The following is a 26,437-nucleotide window of genomic DNA, read 5'->3' on the forward strand; positions in this document are numbered from 1 at the left end:
TTTGCCCCCCCCCCCCAAACTATGAGTTTGACCAAAGGGTCCCCACATTAGCGCTAATTGGAAAGAAAAATGAATTTCAAACTATGTATGCTTCTCTCAGCGATATCCAGCTATTATCTCATCCCAATTCAGGCCGATTTCATATCATCAGTTTTTTAGCCATTGAAAAAAACACCACTTGACATATCTCATGCAAATGGGAAAAAAAGACAGAAATAGTGACACCATATTTGAAGAGATTTCACGTTCACAAATTTAAACACACATTAAAAAACATTTTTGCACTTAACGAGTGGCCTTACGCAATTTCTACTAAAACGAAAAAAAACGGAAAAACTAAGAAATCCGTTCTTTTTTCTCATTTAAAGCAACAAAGTCTACACTTTGATAGTCCTATATACAGATTAAAAACTTTACACTGGGTACCTGTTATATAATATTTACACAAACCCCCGAAAACAGCTCAAGAAATTAAAAAAAAAATACAAGCCATTGTGCATCAGTACTCTTTTCACATTTTTTTTTGTAAAAACCTACATTTCTAATAAAACATGCATTTTCCTGATCAAATGAAACAAAAATTTATACATACGTTCATGCATGAGGAAAAAAAAGCAGCAGCGTTGAATCTCCAGTTGTTATCGGAAACCCTGGGAAGAAATACATTAAAAAAAATCCAGTTGACAGATCTAATTATATTTTTCCAGTGTCATGATAGTTTTTTACTGTCCCCTTTATAGCCATGAATGGTCATATTCAATGTGCATGAGTATGTTTTTTTTTGTACAAAACGATTACAGGCGCTATCTACATTTCTTACATAAAGAGATATGGCATTTCATCAGTAGCATGGGGGAGGGGGGACAGCTAGAAGGACGAATTCTCAAAGACGTTTCCCATCCCTGTTCTTTATATATGTTACTGCCAAAGTCTGAAGTTGGCCACTTTGCAAACTAACCAGCTCAGTTGATCAATGTGGACGTCCGAATTTTTGGGATTTTGCTGACCCAATACATTCATTCCCATATATGGATCACTAAGATATCAATATTCAGATGCTTTTGATTGATAGGAATATTATGGCTTAATTATAAAAAAATGGCCATAATTATCACAAAAACATATGTCAATGAGGAGATGATCTCAAATTTTGAACACTGGCTGGCTGGCTGAAGTGGACAAACTTTGGGCTTTGGTGGTAATATATCCAATAAGATATTTATACGGAAAATATTTTTCGTGAGTGTATTTGTTAAAAGAAATTCATTAAAAAAAAATTCTGTGGCATAAAAAACCGAACAAAAATTGAAACTGATACTGGAATGTGAATTGCTGAAAAAATAAATGAGGGAAGGAAGAATATATAGATTTAACTAGTCTTATCGAAATGAAAATACACTCATCATACCATGCTAAAAGATAATACGAATACGAACATGTCAGTAAAATTCTTTTGTACTCAATACACATGACAGATCCGGAAAAAAAAATAAGCAGCAATGGCCGCTGTCTCATACAGTGAAAATCAAAAACATTGGTTATTCCCCTCCAATCATAAAGCGGGTAATAAAGAGACACTCCCGTCCCGAAAGCAGATGAGAAGCTAAATTTGACTAGTTAGCATTAAATATCATATTAAAAAAAAATGTCGCCAACTTCTGACGAACAGTTGAGTTTTTTTGAATAAAAGGGGAATAAAATTAACTTTTCAATGCAACTATCCACTACAACTGCTCTAAATTATGGAACTGCCTGCAGTCACTGTTCTTCTTTTCTTGTTTCCATCGTAATTTTCCAACAACATTTCCTTTTAGATTTTTTTTTCTTCTTTCGCCTCCATGTCATTATCCTCGAGAGTCTATAATATTGAGCATGTCGAACTGCAACAGCCACTGCTTCTTTCTTTACTCTTATGTCTTTGATCTGAGAGGGAAGGAAAAAAAGTAAACATTTTTTTTAAGCTTACAATAAACGAAAAAATTCCAACACAGTGAAACCTGTATATAACGATACTGTCTATAATGATATTTTCCTTGGCCTCGTCAGAATTCCTATTTACTCAATGTATTTTGAACCTACTTACAGAGATAATCACCTTTTAGATGCACCTATCTATAATGATAATTTCACCACTTTAGAAAGCTGGTAGTACATTATATCACATTTTTTTTTAATCTCTGAAAAAGACACCCCGCAAGGTTCAGAATGTGAGACAACAAAAGATTGCAGAACATGAGCGATAAGAAATGATTGTAGGGGGAATCTTGAAGGAAGGGAGCTAGAGCGATTGGAATGTGCACAGATGTTTGTTGTCAAACTGGTTGTAGCAAGGGAGATGATGGGGGGGGGGGGGGTGTGCCTTTATTACCGTTGATAGCTCAGTTGGCAGAGCGGTGGACTGTAGACGGTCATAAACTTGAATGCAGGAAGCCTTAGGGGCTAAGAACTTGTTACATTATACACTTATATAACAAGCACACAGTATGCATATATAAACAATGGATGCACAAATACTCAAACTGTTTACAACGATAAATCTGCCTATAACAATTTTTTTCTAGGTTCTTACAGTTATTGTTATAGACTGATTTTACTGTACATGAAGGAGTTTGATTTCACATTTTTTTTCTTCACTAAAATATGAAATTCTTCTCTGATGCCAGGAAAAACTCAAATGACTGAATAACGTTTTCTATACATATTTTCGAAGGAGACAAAAAGAAGGATATTATATGCCAACAAATACTGCATATATAGTGCAGTGCGTCTCATGAATATACAGACTGGTGAGTATTAAATCAAATGGGAATGAGTGGTGTCTGTTATCTACAAATAAAAAGTGAATTGTTATTGTAAAGGAAAAAGCTAGATGGCCCAAGAAAAACCTTAGAAAGGGATGATTGATGGTGCATTCTCTGTTTATTATAATATTCCCCAAAGCAGAGTATATGCCAAAATCTGTGATGTACGTCGCAGAACAATCTGGCAGAATTGCAGAAAGAAAAAACGTGTAAAATACTGTTGTGGGAATTTTTATTGTGGAACATTTTCAATCAGCTTGCAGCTCATTGCAGGATGGACAAATACAAGTCATGCACAACAGTCACAGAGATACGCAGCCGCTCCTGCAAAAAAGCCACTAATTCAGAACGTATCTTTGGAGGTGGAAACCTACTGCACATTTTGGCCTGCAAAATATCCCACAAAGGTTCATTATATTAAGATAAGGGGACCGAGCGGGCCACACGAGGTGTTGCAGTTCATCATTGTGTTCATCAAGTCAGTCTCAGACAATTCCAGCAGTGTGAATGGGTGAATTATCTTCTTGGAACACAGGTAGAGAATCAGGGAACAAATATTGCACCATTGGATGAAGATGGTCGACCAGAATAAACCGCTGCATTAACCTGCCCATCCAAGACAACCAGTGGGCTGAGACCACGGTGAGACATCGCGCCCCACAACATCACTGATCACCCACTCTGCTTAACAGTAGGAAGTAGACAATCACCGTCATAGGCTTGTGCTGGCGTTCTCCAAACGTAAACACGTCCGTTAGTCTGGAATAATGTGAACGACGATTCGTCTGACCAGATAACATTCCCCCATTGTTGTTGTGTCCAATTCTTATGTTCATGAGACCATGTTCATCGTTTCAAGGCACTGCATGGAGTCACCAATGATTTTGGAATAGTCGCTCTACCTTGTATGTTTGCTGTATGCAGTTCATGGTGGATAGTTTTTGTTGATACACCTTCCTGTAGATGCATGTTCATCTCAGATGTTATCTGGGATGCTGTTATCTTGTGCTTTCTGGCCACAACCCGCTTCAAAACCCTTCTGGGTCTATCAGCCATCTTCGACTTCCGGTCACTGTTATGCTTGGTGGATGATGTCTTTCCCTGTTTGCTATAGGCTGTCATTACCATCGACAAAATACTTCTCCCAACAAAGGTGGCTGTTTTTATTACTGTGACCCCCAGCAAGACAGGCTCCAACAATCATGCCTCTTTCAAAATCTGCTAGGTCAGCCATAACAAAGTTTTAACGCCCCAATATACATCGCATCCGAATGCCATCACTGCTACGACTAGACTGATGTGTGCACATTATCACCCACTAAGTGGAACTCTTCCACACTAGCAGGGCGGGTAGATGACAGCTTCCCTTGAGTGTTGTTTTTTGCACAGGTGTTCACATTATTTTGTCCAACCCCTGTATACATTTTTAAAAATTAAAAACACAGAACGATGCAAATGCATAGGGTATATGCCTACAATTTAGGTAATGAGTTAATAATGCTAGTGTGCCATTCATGGAGTTTTTGATGAAGTGAAATCATTGAAAATATTGGGATGGCTTAAAAATATTAGGAAGAAAGAAAGCAGGGGTAAAAAATATCGTGGGATCACACCGGTTACCTTTCTGTAATAGAAAATACTTCTGTAGGTGAAAAATAACTTTGTGTAATAAAACAAGGTTTTCTGTGCCACAACCATGAAAATGTTATGAATATTCAAAATAATACAGCAAATCAACAAAAATTATTCTTCCTACAAAAAGAACTCAAAAATATTTTTTGCACTGGGTCTACAGATATATAGGAACACCAGATACACATTCCATCCTAACTTGCAGCTCTGTTGCGACACCATATGCAGGATTCAAAGCTAAATAGCATGTGAATAGTTGGAAATCCCATAATAAAACAGTTCTGCCAACTAAATATTAGAAAAATATTTGTTTCATTCATCATTGGTAATGAAAATTAAAGCACATTCATTGACAAAAAATCAAGAATGTCCCAGAAAATGGGACATATAACCATGCTATGTAGGGAGTCACCGAAAAAATTGTGGTCGGGGGAGGGGGAAGATCACGCTTCAAAAAGTTTGGGAACCACTGCTGTTATACAGAATACTGTATGCATGATTAAACTGGAAAAATTCTATTACTTAGGCTTTTTTTACTGTAATTTACCCAAATAGTCATAATGTGAAATAACCACCTTTCTCCGAATAAATGCTGCATATGTATGAGTGTTGAAGAGGTAAAAAAAATGCAATGTAAACGTTTTCATGAGGTATGGCATCATTTGTTTTGACAAAAAAAAAAATTAATTTTCTCACTAACTCTTCCAACTATTCTAATTAGAAATTCTGAAATCTATAATGCAATGGAGAAAAATATGTCAGTATAATTAAAATAGACGAGTTGAAGAAAAAAGCCCAATTGACTCGCACTGAGCTGGCAGATCTAATTTGTGATTTCTATTACATATTTGTTAATCAGAAAAACATAGAACACTTTTTTTAATAGTGCATGATACTGAAATCAATTATTTATACAAATACAAATACAAATACAACGCCACAACAGGCAAATTGCCCAACGAGGTGGCTGACTTAAGAACATCATGGATCCCCGAGCCATTTTTTGGAGTCCCTACCTACCACTGCTACACCACACATGCACCCCCCCCCCCGCGGAACCCCCCAACGAATCGGTACATGCGGGAATGTGAGTGTACGTGTAGTGCAACCTGACGTAAAGTTTGTTTCGGTGTAATGCTTGTTATGTGTAGTGCTGTCATCTGCCCCCAGTTTTTCTAACTATGAGTGAAGTGTTATGGTTGAATGATTTACCGTTGTAGGACTGTTGCTCTCTGTGGCGAGACTTTTTAACGGGGAGATCGGCTCGCATTTGCGCCTTGAAGTTGGGAACCACAGAAAACCAACTTCAGCCGACCACCACTGTGGGGTTCGCACCCGGATCCTCGCATCACGAGTCCGGCACTGTAACCACTCGACCACCACAGCGGCAATAATACCACAATCACCACAGCGGTGTATAAAATAATTTTGCAAGTAAAAAATTAAGAAATTTTACATTTCAATTTCATTTAATTATCAAAAATCTTGCGCATGAAAAGTGTTACCATAAAAAAAAATCTTACCTTGTGAATTAGGTTCCGGTAAGTTTTCTCGTGGAATGAGATGCATAACAGTAGTTCGCCCCAATGGCAGTTGCAATGCTATATTTGGACGAAGAAAAAAAAATCTAATTCAGATGGAATGCAATAATTAACAAAAAATATAACAAATTACTAGCGAATGAATAAGCTTTTTCCAAATGCAAAGGTGCCTCATGATTCAATGCTAATGAATCTCCCCTTGAATTCTCTTACTCAATCAATAATTCTTTAATCACAGAGGTTTCCCTTTACAAATATCTGGGTGTGATAATTTTTGCTGACCTTCGTTGGAACCTCCACATGTATTATATATTTCAAAAATGCCTGCAAATTTTTTCCTTCATCGTAACATCAAATATTCCACCAGTCACCTCTGATATCTATACTTCCAAACTTATATCCTTCCTGTTCTCTCCTATGCCTGTGAAATTTTGGATCCCCATATACAAAGCAATATAGAAAAGCTGGAATCTATCCAAAATAAATCTACCCGCTTTATTTTAAACTGCTGCTCTTTCTTTGTTTCCATCACACAGCTCAAATGCCAACTTAATATTCTTCCACTCACCTCCCGTAGATATATCGCTCACCTATCCTTACTTTTCAGAATTATCCATGGCTATTTCAACATTGATACTACTCACATTCTAATCAAATCTTCACATTTTTTTCTAACAGATTCAATCACTCCCAAAAATTGAAACCCTTTCTTGCATCCACAGATTGCTTTAAATTTAGTTTCCCCCTGTACAATTATTGATTGGAACAACCTTGCATCAAATTCTGTAGACTGTACTTCAATCTCTGATTTTGTATGTAGCATCGCCTGTCCAATCTTATCACCGCACCCTCTTGTATAATAATCATTTTGTAAACTAATGTAGGATTGCAAAACTGTCAAATTGTAGCAAAATGCTATCTGGGATTTTTGTGCATGAACAGTTTAGCAAAAATTTTAAAGTTGAAATTGTCAAATTCCAAAGTACCACCATAATTAGCTGAACATTTACGAAAAGCATACAGAAAACCAATTCTTCAACTGAACAGTCAGAACATGAAATTTAGTCTCTGACCTTAGGGATATCTTTATTTAAACTTTAGAACCGCATGCATGGCATTTCATAAGTGAGATCCCCATTCAACCGGCATAAGTTATATCAACCCGATTCCATTTGATATCAGAAAAAAAAGTCTTGATCAAAACTTTTTCTTTTTTAGGCCTATAATTGCCATTGATAGACTACCTCAGTTGAATGATCTCAATTTGTTTCGCTAAGTTATTAGTAAGGCTGGGAATAAATTAAAATTGTTAACTGGTTAGTCAAATTTTTTTAATCAATTAGTCAACCAATTAATTGAATTTTAATAAAATATTTTTTGTGACCATATAATATTAATAGATTGTAGCCTTGTACAGTTGAGAATCTACAAAATTTATTTACCAGCAGGGACTAGAAATTCACATCATGGGGGGAAAATCCTGCCTACAACAAAAACATACACCGCATGGACGGCATTGCAACCACTTTCTCGTTCGAACAACTCTCAAACACTACTGTCATGAGAGAGGATCTCGGGCACATCACCTACACGTGACATCAGCTGATGCTTCAGATAATACAAAAACTACTGTTCATAGAGGCGACAATAAATTTTGGTCGTCTTCTAAAACTCCAAACTCAATTTGAAATTGAAATCATCCATTTTCATTGAATCAATTTGATCAAAATATTGATTCAAATATTTTTTAATATAGTCATTCAAAATGTTCTGTATAGAAAATGATTTATAAGACATTCATTCGGTTTTTCAAAAAAACCAACTTAATTCATAAGCTTTTAATAAAAATGTTAATCAAATTTTTAACAATTGATCGATCAACTGACCCAATAAATCAATTAATCGGACCAGCTATAGTTATTAGTATGAATAAAAGCATCCTACAGCAATTCCATCACATATCAATACTTTCGTGCAATAGACATGTGATAAAAATCAGAAGAAAATCATCACTTGGAAGATTTCCAACATCTAAATGCAGACAATCTGCAGATCATATGCCCAAAATTGAATATTAAAAGGGTTTTTTGAAAGCAATGTAGAAATTTTTCATTAATAAAAGTAAAATTGTAGGGGTTCCCCCATTCAAAAACGTGACAATGTGCGAGCCATCTCAGAATAGTGCGAAGTCCCAATTAGTAGGTTAAATTACCTGCCATTGCTACTCTCAAATCAAATTTTGCCAACAAAAAATCACTATCAGGCCCATAATAAGACATACAGATACAACAGGTCACATGGTCAAAGAATTTTGGATGTTGAAAGGCTGAATTGATGCAGAGTGTTTGGCAAAATTTGTCTCCCCCTGCTGAAAATAATTGTTTTGGAGATTTGATGCAATGGCTACAATTTACTTTATGCTTATAATGTTATTTCGGGGATGAAAACTATAGCAAGTCTTTTTTTCCTAAGTAAATTCTTAGAGAATAATTTTTCACCCCACAAAAGTATAGATTTTTTTACAATCACTGTTGAAATTCAGGAGAAATAAATTTTCAGGAGTCCAGGAGGAGGAGTAGAGATTCGGGAGACTTGGCAACTATGGTATGAACAACCGTAGAATTTTTTTTTCATCCACAAAATAAAAAAAGATCACATTAGTAGATGGTCTAATAAAATAGAGCATTAAAAGCTGTGATTCATACATGAATGTGGAAATAACCATACCTCCAAGAGTGACATTCCCATGCAGAAATCGACCTTGATATATTAATCTTAAAATTTCGGCTTTTGACACAGATTCTGCCGACCATTCTGTAAAACATATCAAACAATTATCATAAAGATCACATGATGAAGAAATATAAATATAAAATGATAGAAAATAAAAATGAGATGATAAAAAAACTGTTTTCAACACATTTTAAAAAAAAAAAATGAAGAGAGCCATGCACATTTCTTGAAGACAGATAATATTTTCCATAAACACTTCTGCCTTTGTATCACAACACAATATCTTGACAAAATTTGAGAGAACTAAGAAAAACTTGCCAAAATACAAGATAAACTTTCCTGTATCTCAAGAACTACAGGAAAGTTGTTCATACCTGATGATACCAGAAGTCTGTCTGGACTTTTTAATTATAAAGTCCTGTGTTTTTGTGTGAAAATGTTCTATACTTATATTTTTGTGAAAACAATCCATAATTATGTTTTAAAAAGTAAGCGATATCCTGGGAAGCGAAAAAATTTAGTCAATTTTGTAAAAAGAAAGATAAAATTTCAAATTTATGGTATTGTTAATTTGTATTTTGTGTTTCATATTCAGAATTTGGTGAAGGGTCCAGAAAATGGACCTAAATTTCGGCTGGATAGAGTCCTGGATACTACTAAAGCAATTTAACTGACTGGTCTTATCTATGTGAAATCAACGTTCAAGCATCAAGGTGAACAAATATTTATCTGACCCAAAGAGACTTTTAAAGTTAAAGGTTTAATAGTATATTCAGCAAAAGTCTATTACAGGTATAATGAGAACTAATAATAATGGGGAAAATTGTTATAATGACATCTCATCATAAGCAAACTTAAATTTTTTTGCTTTGCCAGATTATAAATTTTAAAAAATTCCTGCTATACCAGCATTATAATAATTGTCTTTTAACTCATTTTGTTCTAATATAAACGATCGAAAGCATAATGCTTGGCATTGTTCTGCAACGAGCTCTCAGCTGATTGAAAATGTTCCATGGTAAAAATTTCCATAATAATGTTTTCTATCACGCAAGTTCTTTCCTTGAAGTCTTTACCAAGATTTTTCTACTATAACATTCATAGTTCTATGATGTATGTCACAATTTTTTTCCCACATTCTGCTTTGAGGCAAATGAAGAGATCTTCAGTTGTGAAATTAACTTTTGTTCTCACAGCAGTTGATTTTAAGATGTTTTTGTATAGGATTTCATATTATTGAAACGAAGTCGACTGGCAGAACAATTAAAGTTCTCACTGCTCAGTTCTGTGATTTTATGGACTTGTTAGCATTTATCCTAGAGATGTGAGGTGAGAATATTCTCTTGGATGTAAAAATTGGAGAATAATCGAGAATATTAATTTTTCTTTTAAATAATTCAAATTTTTTTACTAATTTTGTTTATATTGTGAAATATAAATCAGTTTTCATTACCTGAAACATTTACAACAAAACAATTTTTGGTATAATCACTCCCCAATGGCAACTTTTAGTTCGAGAATATTCTCAGAGTATTCCCCAATTTAAGGAATTTGAATATTCTGAGAATATTCTCCAGGTCATGATGAGAGGTTTTAAAAGTTTGGTTACGAAGATTTTAGAAACCATTAAGTTAAAACATTAAAAAAGTATTTTAAAATTAAATAAATTTTCAGAAATAAGTTCATAACAAATCAAAGATGATTGATAAAGGAAGCAATTATACAATCACCTTCATTCTAAGAAGATACAGAACTGTTGTTTTTTCAATGCACATACAAGTAAATTCTGTATCACTCACATTTCTTTAAAAGTTGTGCAATTCAGTCCTGTTGGTTTAATTTTATTGCCTTCAAACTTTAATATTGTGGTCTACAAACTTCAATATACTCATCATCTTGATGGGAAGAGAGACAGGGACATTCTCCGGAGAATATTCTCTTAAGGACTACTATTATAAATATTCTCAAGAATATTCTCTCAAAGGACTACTATTATAAATTACTAGAGAATATTCTTATCAAAAATAATAATTATACAAAAAAATATATTATTATTCTCAAGTTATTTATTGAGATTATTTATTATAATACATGCTATTACATATATTCTTGATAATACTCTCTGGAAAGATTTCGGTAACTGAAGAATATTCTCATCGAGGAGAATATTCTCTGGAAGGACTATTATTAATAACTTCAGGATAATTCTTATTATTTTCCATAAGAATATTCCCCAGTAATTTATGAAAGTAGTCCTCCCAGAGAATATTCTCAAGGATATTATATGTAACTATATTATAAATAATAGGAGAATATTCTCTTCAAGAACTTATAAGAATATTCTCGAGTTATTTATAATAGTAAAAAATATTAAATTAATTAAATTATTATTAATTAAATTATAATAGTACCAAAGAATATTCTCGACAATTTTACATCTCTAATTTATCCATTAATTAGAGTGGCTTTTTTAATGTTCAGCCATTAGGGAGAGGGAAGACTTTAGATGGCAAGTTCTGGTCAAATAAGTCCCGATAGAGAGAGAGACGAAAATATAATAAAATTATCACATACCCTATGTGTATAGTGAGAAGGGGGATAGTGATTGATGTTTACAAGAAGCACGTACGATGATGAGTGATAGCTGACCTTTTTAAAGGAATTATGTTGACAATATAACAAAAATTTTATAATTTGCAATTCACTATAATCAAATATGTATTTGTTCAACATTAGCTATTTGACAACCACTCGTGAAAACAAGATTCTCGTTAAAAGTCATACTCGTTATATTAGACCAGTGTTTCCCAAAGTGGGCGATGGAATGGCCCAGGGGGACAACAGAAGCAACAGACTTAACATAGGATCCTATGGGCTCACTTGATTTTGGGGAGGGGGGGGGGGGTGATGAGAGGGAAAAAAATTGCAGATGAAGGGGACAATGAAACAAAAAGTCGGGGAAACTATGTACGAGAATTTCACTGTATTTTTAAAACTATTATAAGTGACGTCAACCCAAAAGATTTATGCAATCTTTCCAGGAATGTTTATAGAGTAAATTACAAAGGCATACAATCACACATCAAGATGTGAACCCACACCTGTACAGCCAAAGACTAGCGCACCAACTACTCGACTGAAACGGCACAAAGTTTAATATTTTTGCTTCTCTTAAGATGTATGCATTTAAAAATGGAAAGTTTGATATTATGAAATTGTGAATGCATACAACAGATTCACCTATCCTAAGCATAATTTTTATATCATCTGAATAATGAAGCTTTACAGATACCAAAAAAATCCCAAGGAGGGTAATCAGTGATTAGAGCAACAGTTCGCAAATTTACAGTCAGAAGCCGATCAACAATAAAAACTTGAAGATTGGTGTTTGAAAATAAAGATAAAAATGGTAGTAGCATACACAAATGCAATATTCCATTCACAGAAGAAAAACACAAAGCAGCATGCAATTCAACAATTTGAAATTATACAAAGTTATGATTGCATGTAAATTTTTTTCAAAATTTGCTACCTGGTGGCCAATTGTCAAAGACATACTGTGCTATATCTGCCGCAGAATCACTTGGACTGAAAAGGAACTCCTTGGTTTTCCCACTGACAAGAATGAGACGCAAGTTTATCTGAAATAAACAGAAAAATTACAGGATGAAAAACTTCCTGAAAAAAAAAGAAAAAAGAACATTCCCCATTTCAATGGGAAGTCACACCATGAAGGATGGGAGAGAATTACAATGAGCACGATTAATTATTCATTCAATATCAATGATGAAATTAAATTTTTCCTGATTTACCAGGCACATGAACGGAATTAAATTTTAGCATAATGTTTAACTCGTATTCGAGCAACAAACTCTATCGCTTAACCACTGTCAGTCATCATGTGTCCTAAACTTTTGATTAATGTGAAAAGTTGATAATTTCAATTTTATCATGTATGTATGAAAATCATCCATGGCTCAGTCAACACAACCAAAGTCATCTCATACACTTTACTGAAAATCGAATACTTAATCCGAACACTTTGATAAGGATGGATGAAGCCATTTCAGTACAACACAATAAGAGATGGACCACAAGAGACAAGCAGACAACATTGGATTTCCTTTTCCTATTAAATGTGGGTATGCAACAATGAAAGGAATAGACTATTTTGACCAAAATAGTCTAATTTAGAAGGGCTTGATAAGTCGCCATGGCGACTATAAAATCAGTATTGGTGCTTAAAATTTTCTATATTTGGTTGGTAAATCAAGTCTAAAAATTAAACCAAATTCTTGAATTTCATATTGATGAATCTTCCAACATGAAAGGGGATCATAAAGTCTCAAAAAAGCCAAAAAACATTATGTAGGACTGTTTTTCTCAGATAAATACTATGTTTGGCTTCGTTTTTTATAAGAAATTCATCCGGCACCTAAATTTTTTTTAAATTTGCCAAGCCCTGTAATACAGTACACAGTCACAATGTTTTACCTATAGAAGCAGCAGAGCTAGACAAACATTGAATGTAAGTTACTAGAGGTCATAAAGCAATACAGCATCACCAAAAAAGACCTGTAATTCACAAAAAAAAATATCAAGGTGAGCAAAAGCTTTTAATTAAGGAAACTCAAGTATGCCTGAGCTCATACAGCACAAGCTGTGTCAAATTTGTTCAACTGCAGGGGTTGAAAAGGCCTTTACCCTTTGTTTTATATGAAATGGTTCAAAGAATTTTGGAGAGAGAAGTGTAGGTACATCTGGAAAAAAGATTCTGAGGTGGACATGTTAATCAGGTTCTAGTGACTAATTCTGATGACGATTGGTGCGAAAATTCAGCTCATGACACGGCTCAACCCTACCATACTCTCTGGAAGTATGGTTTATACAACTTCAACTAGAGATGGGACGAATATTCGGCTGCTATTTCGTATTTGGAAGAATATCTGTACATTCTAAGCACATTAAAAAAATTTACATTAATTGGAATTTTTTGCATAAATTAACAATTTATATAATGATTATATTTTATGGTGTGGTGCATACTTATCCCTTTCTGTGAAAGAGGGTAATATATATCATATATATTATATATATATCATATGTATTATATCAGGGTGAATTTCTAGGATAAGTAAAACATGAAACTTAAAATATAATCTTACTGCAATAATGTGGAAGTGAGCATGAATTACACAAGTTCACTAACTGAACGATGTACCTAGACAAGAAACATATTGAGCTACTGAAAGGGTCAAAGAACATCTAGAGAGGAAAAATAAGTCGTGAATTTTATGATGCATTAACACTTGAGAATAAATAATGGTTGATATTCCCTTAATTAGATGTAAAATTATAACAAGTGTTGAAAAAAAAATTGATTCTGTTAGTACAGTGCGCCACCAACAGAACTTTGGTTATCGAGTCCTGATGTGCTCTGAGGACACTATAATATCAAATTAGACTTAGATCATACGATTCATCATAATTATTTTGTTTATTTATACACTTGTAGTTGGACTTGCTATTCTTGTTACTCTGTTATACAAATTTATATAGATATACATATATACTCATTTAATAAAATTCCGGGTACAAACATCCTTCGGGAGCGCTTCAGTATCTTCTTGAGATAGGAAGCGGGGTGTGTCCGGTCCTTCAATGGTCACTAAGTACAGCAATACCTTGGCTTACAAAGATTTTTTGATGATTTTTCTGCTTTGGCTAATGAACATTAACGATGATATGAATGCATGACTAACATAAAGCCGCTAACACAGCCGCTGTGGTGGTCGAGTGGTTATAGTGCCAGACTCGTGATGCGAGGATCCGGGTTCGAACCCCACAGTGGTGGTCGGCTGAAGTTGGTTTTCTGTGGTTCCCAACTTCAAGGCGCAAATGCGAGCTGATCTCCCCGTTAAAAAGTCTCGCCACAGAGAGCAACAGTCCTACAACGGTAAATCATTCAACCATAACACTTCACTCATAGTTAGAAGAACTGGGGGCAGATGACAGCACTACACATAACAAGCATTACACAGAAAACAAACTTTACGTCAGGTTGCACTACACATACACGCACATTCCCGCATGTACCGATTCATTGGGGGTTCGTTGGGGGGTTCCGCGGGGGGGGGGGGGTGCATGTGTGGTGTAGCAGTAGTAGGTAGGGCCTCCAAAAAATGGCTCGGGGATCCATGATGTTCTTAAGTCAGCCACCTTGTTGGGTAATTTGCCTGTTGTGGCGTTGTATTTGTATAAAATAGCAGAGTCGTGAGCTGAATTTTTCTTAACAATCATCATCAGAATTACTGTCACTAGAGCCTGATTAACATATCCACCTCAGAATCTTTTTCCAGATGTACCTCTACACTTCCCTCTCCAAAATTCTTTGAACCATTCATGTAAAATGAAAGATTCAGCTACAGAAAATGCATTGAAAAAAAGGGAGCCCATGTTTTCAGAGCATGCATTCTTTCACTGCAAGACTCTTAGCATCAAGTTGAACAGTCTGAAAATTCTAGGAGATTATCTTTTCTATCTTCATATATAAAACAAAGAAATGAACTGACCAAATTACAAATGGAAGGGGACACATCAACTCGATTGGGTTGTGTGAACACAGGCTTTAGTAGGCTAAAGCTGGTGTTGGTTGCATACATACGAGAAAATAAAAAGATCTTCGGTATCTCATTCTTCTCTAGATTCTCATTTGTCCAATTTTTAACTTCATCAGCTTTCAATTTTAACATTCAATCAGTTAGTCTTTTTTATAGTGTTTCCTGGTGTTCAAAAAAAACTTATCTTTAAATTTTGGATAGAAGCTGGAATGAATCAAATGATTTCCCATAGAAGCCTATGAGAAATCATATTTTGGCTAACAAATGTGATTCCGGAACGAATTATCTTCGTTAGCCGAGGTATCACTGCAATATTAAAATGTAATGTAACATCATTAAATTTGATTGCTAGTATCATAGCAATAAAAATCTTGCAGTTACCAGTTTATATTTACTTAGATAATAATTTGCACAATTAAAATTTATAATATCAATCATTTGAAATTACCAACAATTTTACCTTAATTAAAACCATCAAATTTATTTATAATTGTGATGAATTTTAAGAAAATTGATATTCGGCTAAATTACTATACATCCCATCCCTAACTTCAACACTAATAAATAGAGTAGATTCCCAAAGCAGAATTTTTTGCATTGTTCTGCAACGAGCCCCACTTGACCCACACTATCTATAGCAGAAGGCCTCCGAACTAAGCTTGTGATGTCACTGAAGATCATCTCACCTGCAGCTATTGGATATAGCAGGCTGACACATGTGCCATTTTTACTTCCCTTTTTCGTAGAATATCCAATGGCTATAGGTGAGATGACCTTCATTGTTATGTCTCGAGCTTTGAGCGGAGGCCATCTGATACAGATGGTGTTGACCTGACTCAAAATGTTCTATGATAAAAATTCCCACAATAGTGTTATCTACTAAGAGTTTTTTAAAAAAATTCTTACTGAGATTGTTTTGCAGCAACACCGATTGTTCTGCAACATACGCCACAGGTTTTGGCATAGTCTACTTTGAGGGAGTAGATATTGAAAGCCTAATTGATACCTTATTTTAGTTTCAAACATTTCCTTCAGGGATGCTGCAGAGACATTCCTCAGGTTAGTAGAAAGCTACCTTTGTAGCATGAACATATTAACCAGTATAAGAGGAATCTAACAGCTTCAGCATAACTGGTGCTACATTTCCCCCCAAACAACTGGTACTACATCAAAGGCACATAAAAATTAGAACCATGTATGTTCTATATCAGGGCTTGATGAATCTCAGGCCTGCCATGGTGACACATAGAATTTTCCATGTGCGATTACTGAATTCAAGTCTGAAGAAAACACAAAATTTCCAGAATTTATATCGGCGTATCTACTGACATGGAAAAGAGTCACCATGTCCTGGAAAAATCAAAGGATCAATAATTAGAAATTGAAAAGAAAATGGTTATTATTGTTATTAAAAGGCAGAGTTCTTCTGGAAATATTAATGTGAATAGAGCAACTATCACAGGCATTTAATAAACCACATGGAACTTCCCATCAAACATCAAAACGGCTGTTTACGGTTTCACGGGAACTGAAACTGCTGCATAACTTAACTCCTGAGCTTCCTACTGTTATTTAAAAAAAAATTATGGCGGGAATAAAAGGAGGGGGGGGGGGAAGAGTCCTATTAATGGAAAAACTTCCCATTCAGTGTACAATCATACATCAAAACTAACGGGGAGGGGGGTGAGAGGGAGAAGGGAGAGATGACAAGCGCGTGTGCACACACGGCAGCGAAATCGTCACACCATTTTGCCCATGACAACAGTGGAACTAAATGGTCTGGACGTTTTATATGTGACATGACGCACCACGAAACTCCAAAATGTCTACCTACTTAATGCCCATAAGGGTCATTTTCACGCATGGGATGACGTGACGAACCGTGACTCAACAACTCGGAACGCCGTAATGCGTGCCCGTAATCGCGTATATATGACGTTGACGTTATCGGGCCGATGGGGCAAGGACATTTCGAAAATAGAATTTTAAAAAAAATGGTGATTGTCCTACCGTTATTGCTGCTAATGCTTTAAGCGATGTGAAAAATTAAGAGAATTTTTTCGCCTACTTTGTACATACAGAAATTAAGATGTTGCTGGGTCATCCACCCATGTTGCGGGAGTCAAACGTGTATATATTTTTTTCAAGAGTCAAACACTGTATGAATGTGATGATCTCTAATTCTAGGAATTTCTTGGGGGGGGGGGGGGAATAACCGTAAAAACAGAAACAAAAATGAAGAAAACATGTCGTTATAACCCAGGTCGTTGCGTTTCCACCGAAGATATAAGCAAAGCACATTACGATTATTCTCCACGGGAATGAGTCCAGACCACCAATTATTGACGTTATAGATGAAGTGTTATTACAACCGAGTTTGACTGTATTTAAATTGGTAGGCAGATGCTTTCCAGCCAAGCAGAACATTACTTTGCTCGGGGGTGCATGGTGTTTTAAGGAGGCTTATACCACACCAAAAAAAAAAACCTCATCCACAATCTCCCAAACAAAATTTTTCACATTATTACCAGACAAAAATATCCTAACAATGCACCAGTTATAAACACCACACAATTAACTAGCAAAAGCTCATTCCTCATTCCATCCCTGCAAGCCATTTGGGAGTCTTCTAAAAAGCCAGAGAGTGCTGATGAGAGACAAAAACCGAAAACTCCACACACGAGGAATTGGTAAATGCGGCACGTAATACTACTTCCTAATGGTGGCTCTTGTCGGAAAGGAAAAAAAAAAAAAAAAGAAACACATGAAAAAGAAACTGCTAAAAGGAACAGGTCCATCCACCAACAGGGGAAACGGGGCGAAGAAGGTAACTTCTCTCAGACAACATAACATAAAAAAGGCGGCTGATGTGGGAAGACAAGGAATAGGATATGAATACCCGATTTCTTTGACGCGATGGAGCATGATAAGGAATTCCGAAACGGAAAAAGCCAACTCCAAACTTGCCAAACCCCCACCCTCCCCCACGACGTGTCGAACTAGCAACACAACATCTTACAAGAAAACAATGGGACCATAAACACCGCTTGTGGTATAACAGGGTGCCGCATCCGGCCAAATTCTTTTTCTTCGTCTTGGCATTAAATTATTTCTCGGAATCCAAAGCGGGCAGCTGCGAAAGAAGAAAAAAGAAAGGCAAAAAAGAATCAAAGAAACGAGTTCGTGGGTAATTTTATTATGAATGCCAGACACCGGGCAAGCAAAAAAAGAAAAGAGAGGAGTCAAAACACCCACGTTTTCTTGTCCAGCACTTAGGGCAGAGTATAAAGTAGATCTTAATAAAGAATTCTCACGCGACGCCCTCGCCTTCCTTCTCCAAGAACATCCCGAGTAATAAGAAGATTGCGGGAGGGGGGGGGGGAAAGAAAAAGCGTATACAGTATACACACGCTCACATATACACTATATCAGGTTCATCATAAAAAGCACGACGGGATCTCTTATTTTTTCGTTAATTTTATTTTTCCGTAATCAAGAAGAGCGGTCAACGAGGACCACTTAACATCTCCGGCTTCTTTCTAAGACGTTGTGTGTGAACTTTGCGCTAAAAAAAATACTACATTAAAGCAATAAATGAATGAATGTGGTGACTATGAAAAAGAAAACCCTATCTTCTTCCGCGTTTACAGAAATCGTATGTTCCAAATCGAATTTCACCATTAACGTGAAATTCAATTAAAAAAAGTTAAAACCCTGTGACTGTTTTTAGGCTTTAGTTAACACACAAATTTTCCCGACCAAAACTGCTGAAGAAATAAATATAGTCAAATTCAGTAATAACAATACCCCGCATATAACGTCGATAAATTGGCGACACCTTGCTTATAACCAGGGTTGGCAGGTTTTTGACACGTGGCAGTTTTTGACGGTTTACTGTCACGTCAAAAAAAAAACCCTCCATCAAAAACCTAAAATATTGTTTTTCAATATGAAAATTCCCATTGGAAATACAAACATTAATTGCATGTAATGTTTAAAGTGACTACGTTATACAAAGAACAAACATTTAATATGATTGTATAATAATTTTCTACTCTACAGAATTATATTGGACAATATATGTTTTTTTTATAAAATATACAATTTGAATAAAGCATAGCATAAACACTGAAGGTAAAACTATGGAATGATTTGACATTCTCTGATTCAAGATGATTCACGACCTTCCAAAATTTCTTCAACTGCTTATATATGTGCATTGATATAAACCATCTGCTGTACTCTTTTTACAATAGATAAGTGTTTCAAAAAAGTTTATTATATCATATATGCAATGGTGATTTGTTATTATTAAATTATCTAGATAACCACCGATACTTAAAAACGATACTCTTATTGTGCATAACATTGAAATATATCTAGCGATCAAAATACTAAATTGTAGGACTAAAATGTCATTTAATTTGGCAATGCTAGCTTGTATATGATGCTAAAAAACTCGTGTAACTTATGCATGGTCAAACTTATTCTTACTTTTCCACTATGATATGGTATATTTACTAGCATTTATAATGCAATGGCTTTCTGATTGAAGCTGCATTTAAACGTGCAAAACAAATGCTTTGGGTATCAAGTCCTGTCAGTTCTACTTTGGTTGAAAATACACTTTAAAACTGAATTTAAACACCCTGAGCTAAGAAAATAAATTGGTTTAATTAGTATATTAACAGATGCTGCTTGAGAATTTTTACATGGAATAAAATTTTGGGCAGATCAGAAAATTTACAATATCAAAATAGATATTTTATGCTCAGTAATTAAAGGATTTTATATTCGGAATTATATAATCTAAATAAAAGTGTTTTGTTATTTAACATATCTCTATTAGGTTAACAAATACTATTTGACATCATTGACAGTAAGTTTTTGAATGTTTTCATACTGAGTTAGTTTCTGGGGTCAAAAACCTAACCCTGATGCCCTATCACACATATTTTGAATAAACAGCTCTATTCCGCTAAGTTGAACACAGGTAATGAGTAGCTTAGATAAATAAACCATAAAATTATATTTTATATGTTCTAGACTAGATATGTTGGAAAATTCAAAAGTGCAAATTATAATTAATATTTTGTTTTAATTATTGTAATAAATTAATGTTTAAAAATAAAACACATTGTAATATGCAGAAAAGTAATTTTTTCATTGTTATATACCTTTTGTGTTCAAAACATAATAAAAAAAACATTCATTTAGGTTTTTGACGGTTTTCAACAGTTTAAAACCAGTTTCTGACGCTTGTCATGTCAAAAACCCAACCCTGCTTATAACATCGATGCCAAATAACTTTTGCCAAATATTTCATACTTTCTCTGAACGTTTTTCATTTCCCCAACTTTCGGGAGGAAGTTATCGAGAGGGAGTTTTTTCCCCCAAACATAAACCGAACTCGGGAATGTCCAAACATGCCACGAAATTGAATAAGAATCACAAACATCAAATGACTTGGTAAAAAAAAAATAATTCAGTTGTTATGATCATTGAAAAAGATCACATTTATATAATTCTCCCATTTGTTAATATATACTCTCCCAAGATTTTGAAAAACGTTGCCACCGTTTCCGCTTACACCAACAAACACCGATGACGCCACACGTACTCAAACCCAGAAAACGGCGGAAGAACATGCGAGTGATTTCGACGAAAAAAATTGGAAAAAATAGAGCAAAACATTTTCTCTTTCCCGAATGAATAACGCGCGACATCCAGAAACGAGGTCGTTAACAATAGGAATAATAAATCGATTTTTTTTCCACCTTTAAAAAAAAAGTTTTATTCCCCCACAGATCAGAGATCGAAGATGGACACCCCCCTCTCACGCATTTTCTTCATTTTTGTCATACTACGGTCATTTTATATTTACCTGAGGTAATTAGACCGAGACCGCAAACTTGAAAATACTATATACTGATACTCCTGCGTTAACTGAGATTCGAATGTGATCTAACAGGCTAGAAATACTGCAGTGATTGATTCACAGGGTGTGTTTCCTTGCCCTTGGCCCCGTCTTGTTCAAGACCACTCACCTAGGAACGTGACCCTTTCTAGTACTTATTGATTTTCGTTTTTTGAGTAAATTTATATATAGTTAAAAATTTTACGAAAAAAGGGTCGGTCTTTGAATCAATGTTGCAGATTGACTATTCAAATATACCTCAATTACTTTTAAAAATCCATATCACGATATCAAAACACGTAGCCCCCCCCCCCTCTCTAAATAAGGAACATTAGTGTTTGCATATTCCCCCCGCAAATTTTAGTCTTCAAAATTTAGTCTTGCATGGAACAAAACATCGTGGCCTCCCAAGGATGGGGCTGACAGGGACTTCAGACCAGGGAGATTCTTATTTTTGTGTTTTCCACATTATAAACTCATTATATTGGGGGGGGGGGGAAGGCATGAAACATTTGACTACACACATGGGCTAGCCATATATAGTAGCCTAGGGGCCCTGCTGCAGGATATGGAGGGAGCATGCAAAAATATATCGGCAAGACCATCACAATTCCAAAATTGACAAGTAATGCAATGATTCTCCAACCAATGACAGAGTTAAAAAAAATAATGATGATGGACAAATAACACCACCCATTTACATCCAACGCACAAGGGAAAAGAAAAAATAATCCAGTAATAATCCCACGATTCTTATTATGCTACAAGCGTCTGAAAACCCCTGGAACCGGCCATTCCCAAGGCTGAATCAACAGGTTTTCCATCAGGATGTGATAGCTGGAGGCGACGTTTTGTTACCTAACTAGAGAAGGCTAAAAAAAACACCTCGACACAGAAGTCGCACCCGGTCAAGTCTTGATATATGTGTTGTATTATAAACATACGAGGCAAAAATTGTGGACAATCGAGAGTTTATGCCTAGGAGGGAGCCCGAAAATAGCCTTCGTGAAAGGTCAAGCACACGCACACACAATCGGTGACTCACGAGTGTCTACGATTTCCTGAATAAACGGGCTCTTCACAGTCGACATCCCACAAAACCTGTACATGCAATAGGCATCAATACCACAGAAATGATGGCAGGAAAGGCAGCAAAATTTATGCCTTTTGAGGTCTCGTGATTTTTAGCCCCCCCCTCTCCAAATCAACCTATACGGTATTTCCTCGAATGATTTGTGGGGGGGGGGGCGGTTATGAAACAGACACTATAACAATAGTGCTCAACCTTTTAGAGGAGACTTCATTGGTTAGAAAACGTGTCACCGTCCATTCAAGTGATCTGTAAATGTGCCGCGGACATTTGAATGACGTGGAAATGAAACGGGTGACTTGAATGGCCTATAAATGTACCGTTTAGTTCATTTTTACAAGATTAGGTTTGAGGTCGCGGGCAACAATTGTCTCCGAGGCAGGGCCGCCATATCAACATTATCCGCGGGGGGGGGGGGCAAAGAACATATACTCAATGTATATATACACATCCTTTTTAGTGTATTTACAAAAAGCCGGGGGGGGCGTTGCCCGACGCCCCCAAAAGACGCGCCTGCTCCGAGGGCCGCATTTGGCCCGCGAGCCCTGGTTTGAGCACTATGATGTCCAAGAACCGACAAGATGTCCTTGAGAACTACATAGATATAGACATACATTGTTCTGTAATGTTTCTCAATGTCGGGAAATGATCAAATTTCATCACCGGCTCGCAATATACTGATTACGCGGAGACATGCCATTTATGAAATACTATTAGATTACGTATGCGGCACAAGTTCTCCAGACACTCACTGAAGCCTCTCAAAGACACAAATGCTGAGAATCGGAAGATGCAGACAAAACGTGTATATTAAAACCTAGACACAAAGTATTTGCGATCGTAATCAGTCTGGGAAGTCCCAAGGTTGTAATGCCTGCGACCGACACGGCGGTGTACTTCCATCGATCGACTCCCTATAGATTACTTCAAACAGCAGTCGCATATTCTCATAAGAGAGAGTGAAATTTCTTTTGAAATTTTTTACTCCAACATAAACGATCTGAAGTAATTAGCGATATCAGAGTTTGAACAAACTCATTTGCCCTTTCACCTTCCACCTCCAATCTCAGAAGAAAAATGTTTTCGGCACTCCTCTTCCTAAGCCAACCAATAGAATCCTGTATCGTAATTTTAACTGTAGCTTCAATCGGCTCTCGTAGTCAGCCCAACGAGCCCCTTCCCCCATCGTCAAGTGGGCGATATCACTCAAGAAAAAAAACTGGCTTATACCAATCCTAAAATTGATCAGAAAAAAACCCCTCTTCAAACAGGGCCACCATCAATGCCTCAGGAAACCGTTTAGGAGAGGTGTTCCCTTGAAGGAGGCGAACTCGTGACCGTTGGACACTACCTTGGTTCAACTGTTCCTGTTTCGAGGTCATAGTGAAGGACTCATCACGAGATTCCGGGTTCGAACCCCACCGGCACCCGTGGTGGCCGGCTGGAGTTGGTTTCTTGTGGTTTCCAACTTCATCGCACGAATGCGAGAGAACTGATCTCCCCGTTAAAAAGTTTCACCACAGAGAGCATCAGGACTACAACGGTACAAATATTCAATCATTACACTCCCAGGGCTCCCACTCAAAAAATTAGTAGTACCAACTCAATAAAGTAGGAAAAAGCAGGACTAAAAAGTAAGATGGGGTACCCCATCCCAGACAACATAATCATAGCATAACAAAAAAATCCCTTTTTTGTTAATTTTTTTTTCATTAAATTCTTTTCTTCCCCATAGCACTATTTCAGTATCCTATAAGACTGACTAAGTCAAAGCAAAATGACAGAAATGACTTGGTTACAAAGCAAATTTTTGGCCAAAACAATGCACTAGCACAACCACATAATTCTTTTGTTTTCCCCACAATATAAATTACTTTTTTTTTTTTGGTCTTTTGCCATCCCCATTGTTAAAGGGATTTGTTTACATTTTACTGTTCAATACCAGTGTCATCGTTTCTGAAAAATGAAGCACTTTCATTTCTAGCTGTTTGCTGAGTATTGTATACATTGCTTATGCCTCTGCATGCCTTAAAAATACAGAAGGCTATTAGGTAGCATCAGAATCACCAAACCTATAATTGGCCTATTTATCCAACTCATTTGTAATGTAAACTGTTGTTTCATCTATACACAAAATGTGCACCATAATTTTGAATGATGAATGTCACTTACTGTTCAAGACTATGAAGTAGTGAATACAAAATAATTTTTTCCACCCAGACAGAAATTTTTAATGACTACTCTACTTGTTGGACCCTCAAACAAAGCAAATGAAAAATTAATAAACCAAATGGTCCACATACAACCCCCCCCGCCTCCACAATAACCTTAAAAGCGATGCAATTTCTGCTTTGGCAGAATTATTAATTGCAATCTACAACATTTGCACTATTTGGCAATATATCAATGATTCCCTGCTCAATTGAAACCAACTACACGAATTTTGTAGATAGGATACGGTAAAAAAGTAGACCAAAAGCGAGAAAGTAGGACAAAAGTAGAGCATTTTACCAAAAAGTAGGAAGAGTGGGAGACTTGCACTTCACTCACAGATGGCAGCACCGAAAATAAAAAACACTAGAAACGCATTCAGACTGTCAGGTATGTACAGACACACTTCCGGTACAACTCAACCGGTAGTAAATTGCCCATGGCGATAGACCGGAGTTGTGCTAGATCTGAATGCAGGGTCGTCTTAAAAGCATTATGAGCCCCCCCGGCCAAGTAATTTTCCGTTTTTCTGAGTCCTCTCTTCTCTCGGGACCCATGGCCCCCAGGCTGGAATCTTTTGCGGGGCACCCGGTTAGACTTTTCATGGGCCCTTCTATAATTAATCTATAGCGTGAAAAATTGAAAAAAAAAAATCAGAATTGTTCCGAGCACTGTCAGCCCTGGGGGTGGGCCCCTGCATTAAGACGACACTGCCTTATTGAATAAATGAACCGTTCCTGTTCAACGATTCTTATTTTCCACCAACTTAACTATGACAGAATCCAGATTCCAAGGCAGGTGGATGGCGGCACGACCATCCTATTGATATCCTTAAATTTATAACGCGAATGAGTGAAAAAAATGTACATATAACTTCAATCCCTCAGGCTAGAAGCCCGTCAGCCTCCTAGCCAGACACCTAGTGATCGCCGCCACCGACACACTGGAAATAATAACCGTTTAGATAATGCGTAATTAATGCACCGCATTGTCTACAGACATAAGTTAAAATGCTTCAGGGAGAAGGGGGAAAAATGCAACACTTTGATGTATAAAACACTCAATTATAGGTTCCCATCATACAGGAAACCGATAATAATAATACCACAGCCTGACAAGACACCCGACCAATATAAGGAAAAATACAATAAAAAAAAAATCCCATGAAAAAAAGAAACAGGTGAATGCATAAACAAGAAAACTGAAAACTCACAAGTTGGATGTAGGCCCTGGGGGGGGGGGGGGGAGTAACTTTACACATACCAAAAGGGAGGTGGGGGGGGGGATCGCTCAAGGGCCCTCCTGATCAAGACACTAAACACACTCCACTGAAAAGAAAACACGTCCATTGCTCCTCTTCATCTTTGGGAAATGCCTTTTCTTACTTCTCTTTTTGGACAACGCCTGAAGTTTAGGTTGGCGTGGAGGTCATGCTCTTCAATAAAATAGAAAATAAGCAGGACGTGGTCGTTCAGACAACCAAGAACAGAGCTCACTGATAATTACAGTCTTTTCCTGCGTTGTATGCATGTGGATTCATAAATATAGAAAGCCCAAGAAAAGATTACGTAAGAGGAGGCACGAGGGGGAGAAATGCCGGAAACTGATACAACCACCCTTTACTACCTCCTTTGTCGCTATTATTCACGAAAAATTCTCTTACAAATTCTTTTAACAAGCCCTCCCCCACCCAAAGAGACTTGCAGGGCTCTTGTCGGACCATTTTATTCAAACAAATTTTTTTTGCACCGCAAATCGACTACGTCAGCGCTTCAACCTATGGTCCGCGGACCAGAGGTGGTCCACGACGATGTTATAGGTGGTCCGCAGGTACACTTGATAAAATCGCAATTTACTGGTTAAAATGCAATTTGCAAATTACTGCTAAAATT

At 36.3% G+C, this 26,437-nt stretch overlaps 1 protein-coding gene across 1 annotated transcript in view; it reads right to left on the minus strand.

Annotated features, from left to right (window-relative positions):
- Positions 1-26,437, minus strand: part of LOC149088919 (ubiquitin-like protein 3) — a 42,027-nt gene continuing 15,590 nt past the window's right edge. The window contains exons 2-5 of the mRNA XM_089250830.1: positions 12,240-12,348; positions 8,702-8,788; positions 5,957-6,034; positions 1-1,923 (exon numbers count right to left, since the gene is read on the minus strand). Of these exons, the coding sequence (XP_089106956.1) occupies positions 1,859-1,923; positions 5,957-6,034; positions 8,702-8,788; positions 12,240-12,348 (339 nt within the window). The 3' untranslated portion in view covers positions 1-1,858. The remainder of the gene's footprint in view (positions 1,924-5,956; positions 6,035-8,701; positions 8,789-12,239; positions 12,349-26,437) is intronic.

Source organism: Pholcus phalangioides, unplaced genomic scaffold (assembly GCF_987345545.1).
Source record: "Pholcus phalangioides strain wild (caught in Gottingen) unplaced genomic scaffold, Ppha-v1.0 ptg000003l_1, whole genome shotgun sequence".
Taxonomy (NCBI): domain Eukaryota; kingdom Metazoa; phylum Arthropoda; class Arachnida; order Araneae; family Pholcidae; genus Pholcus; species Pholcus phalangioides.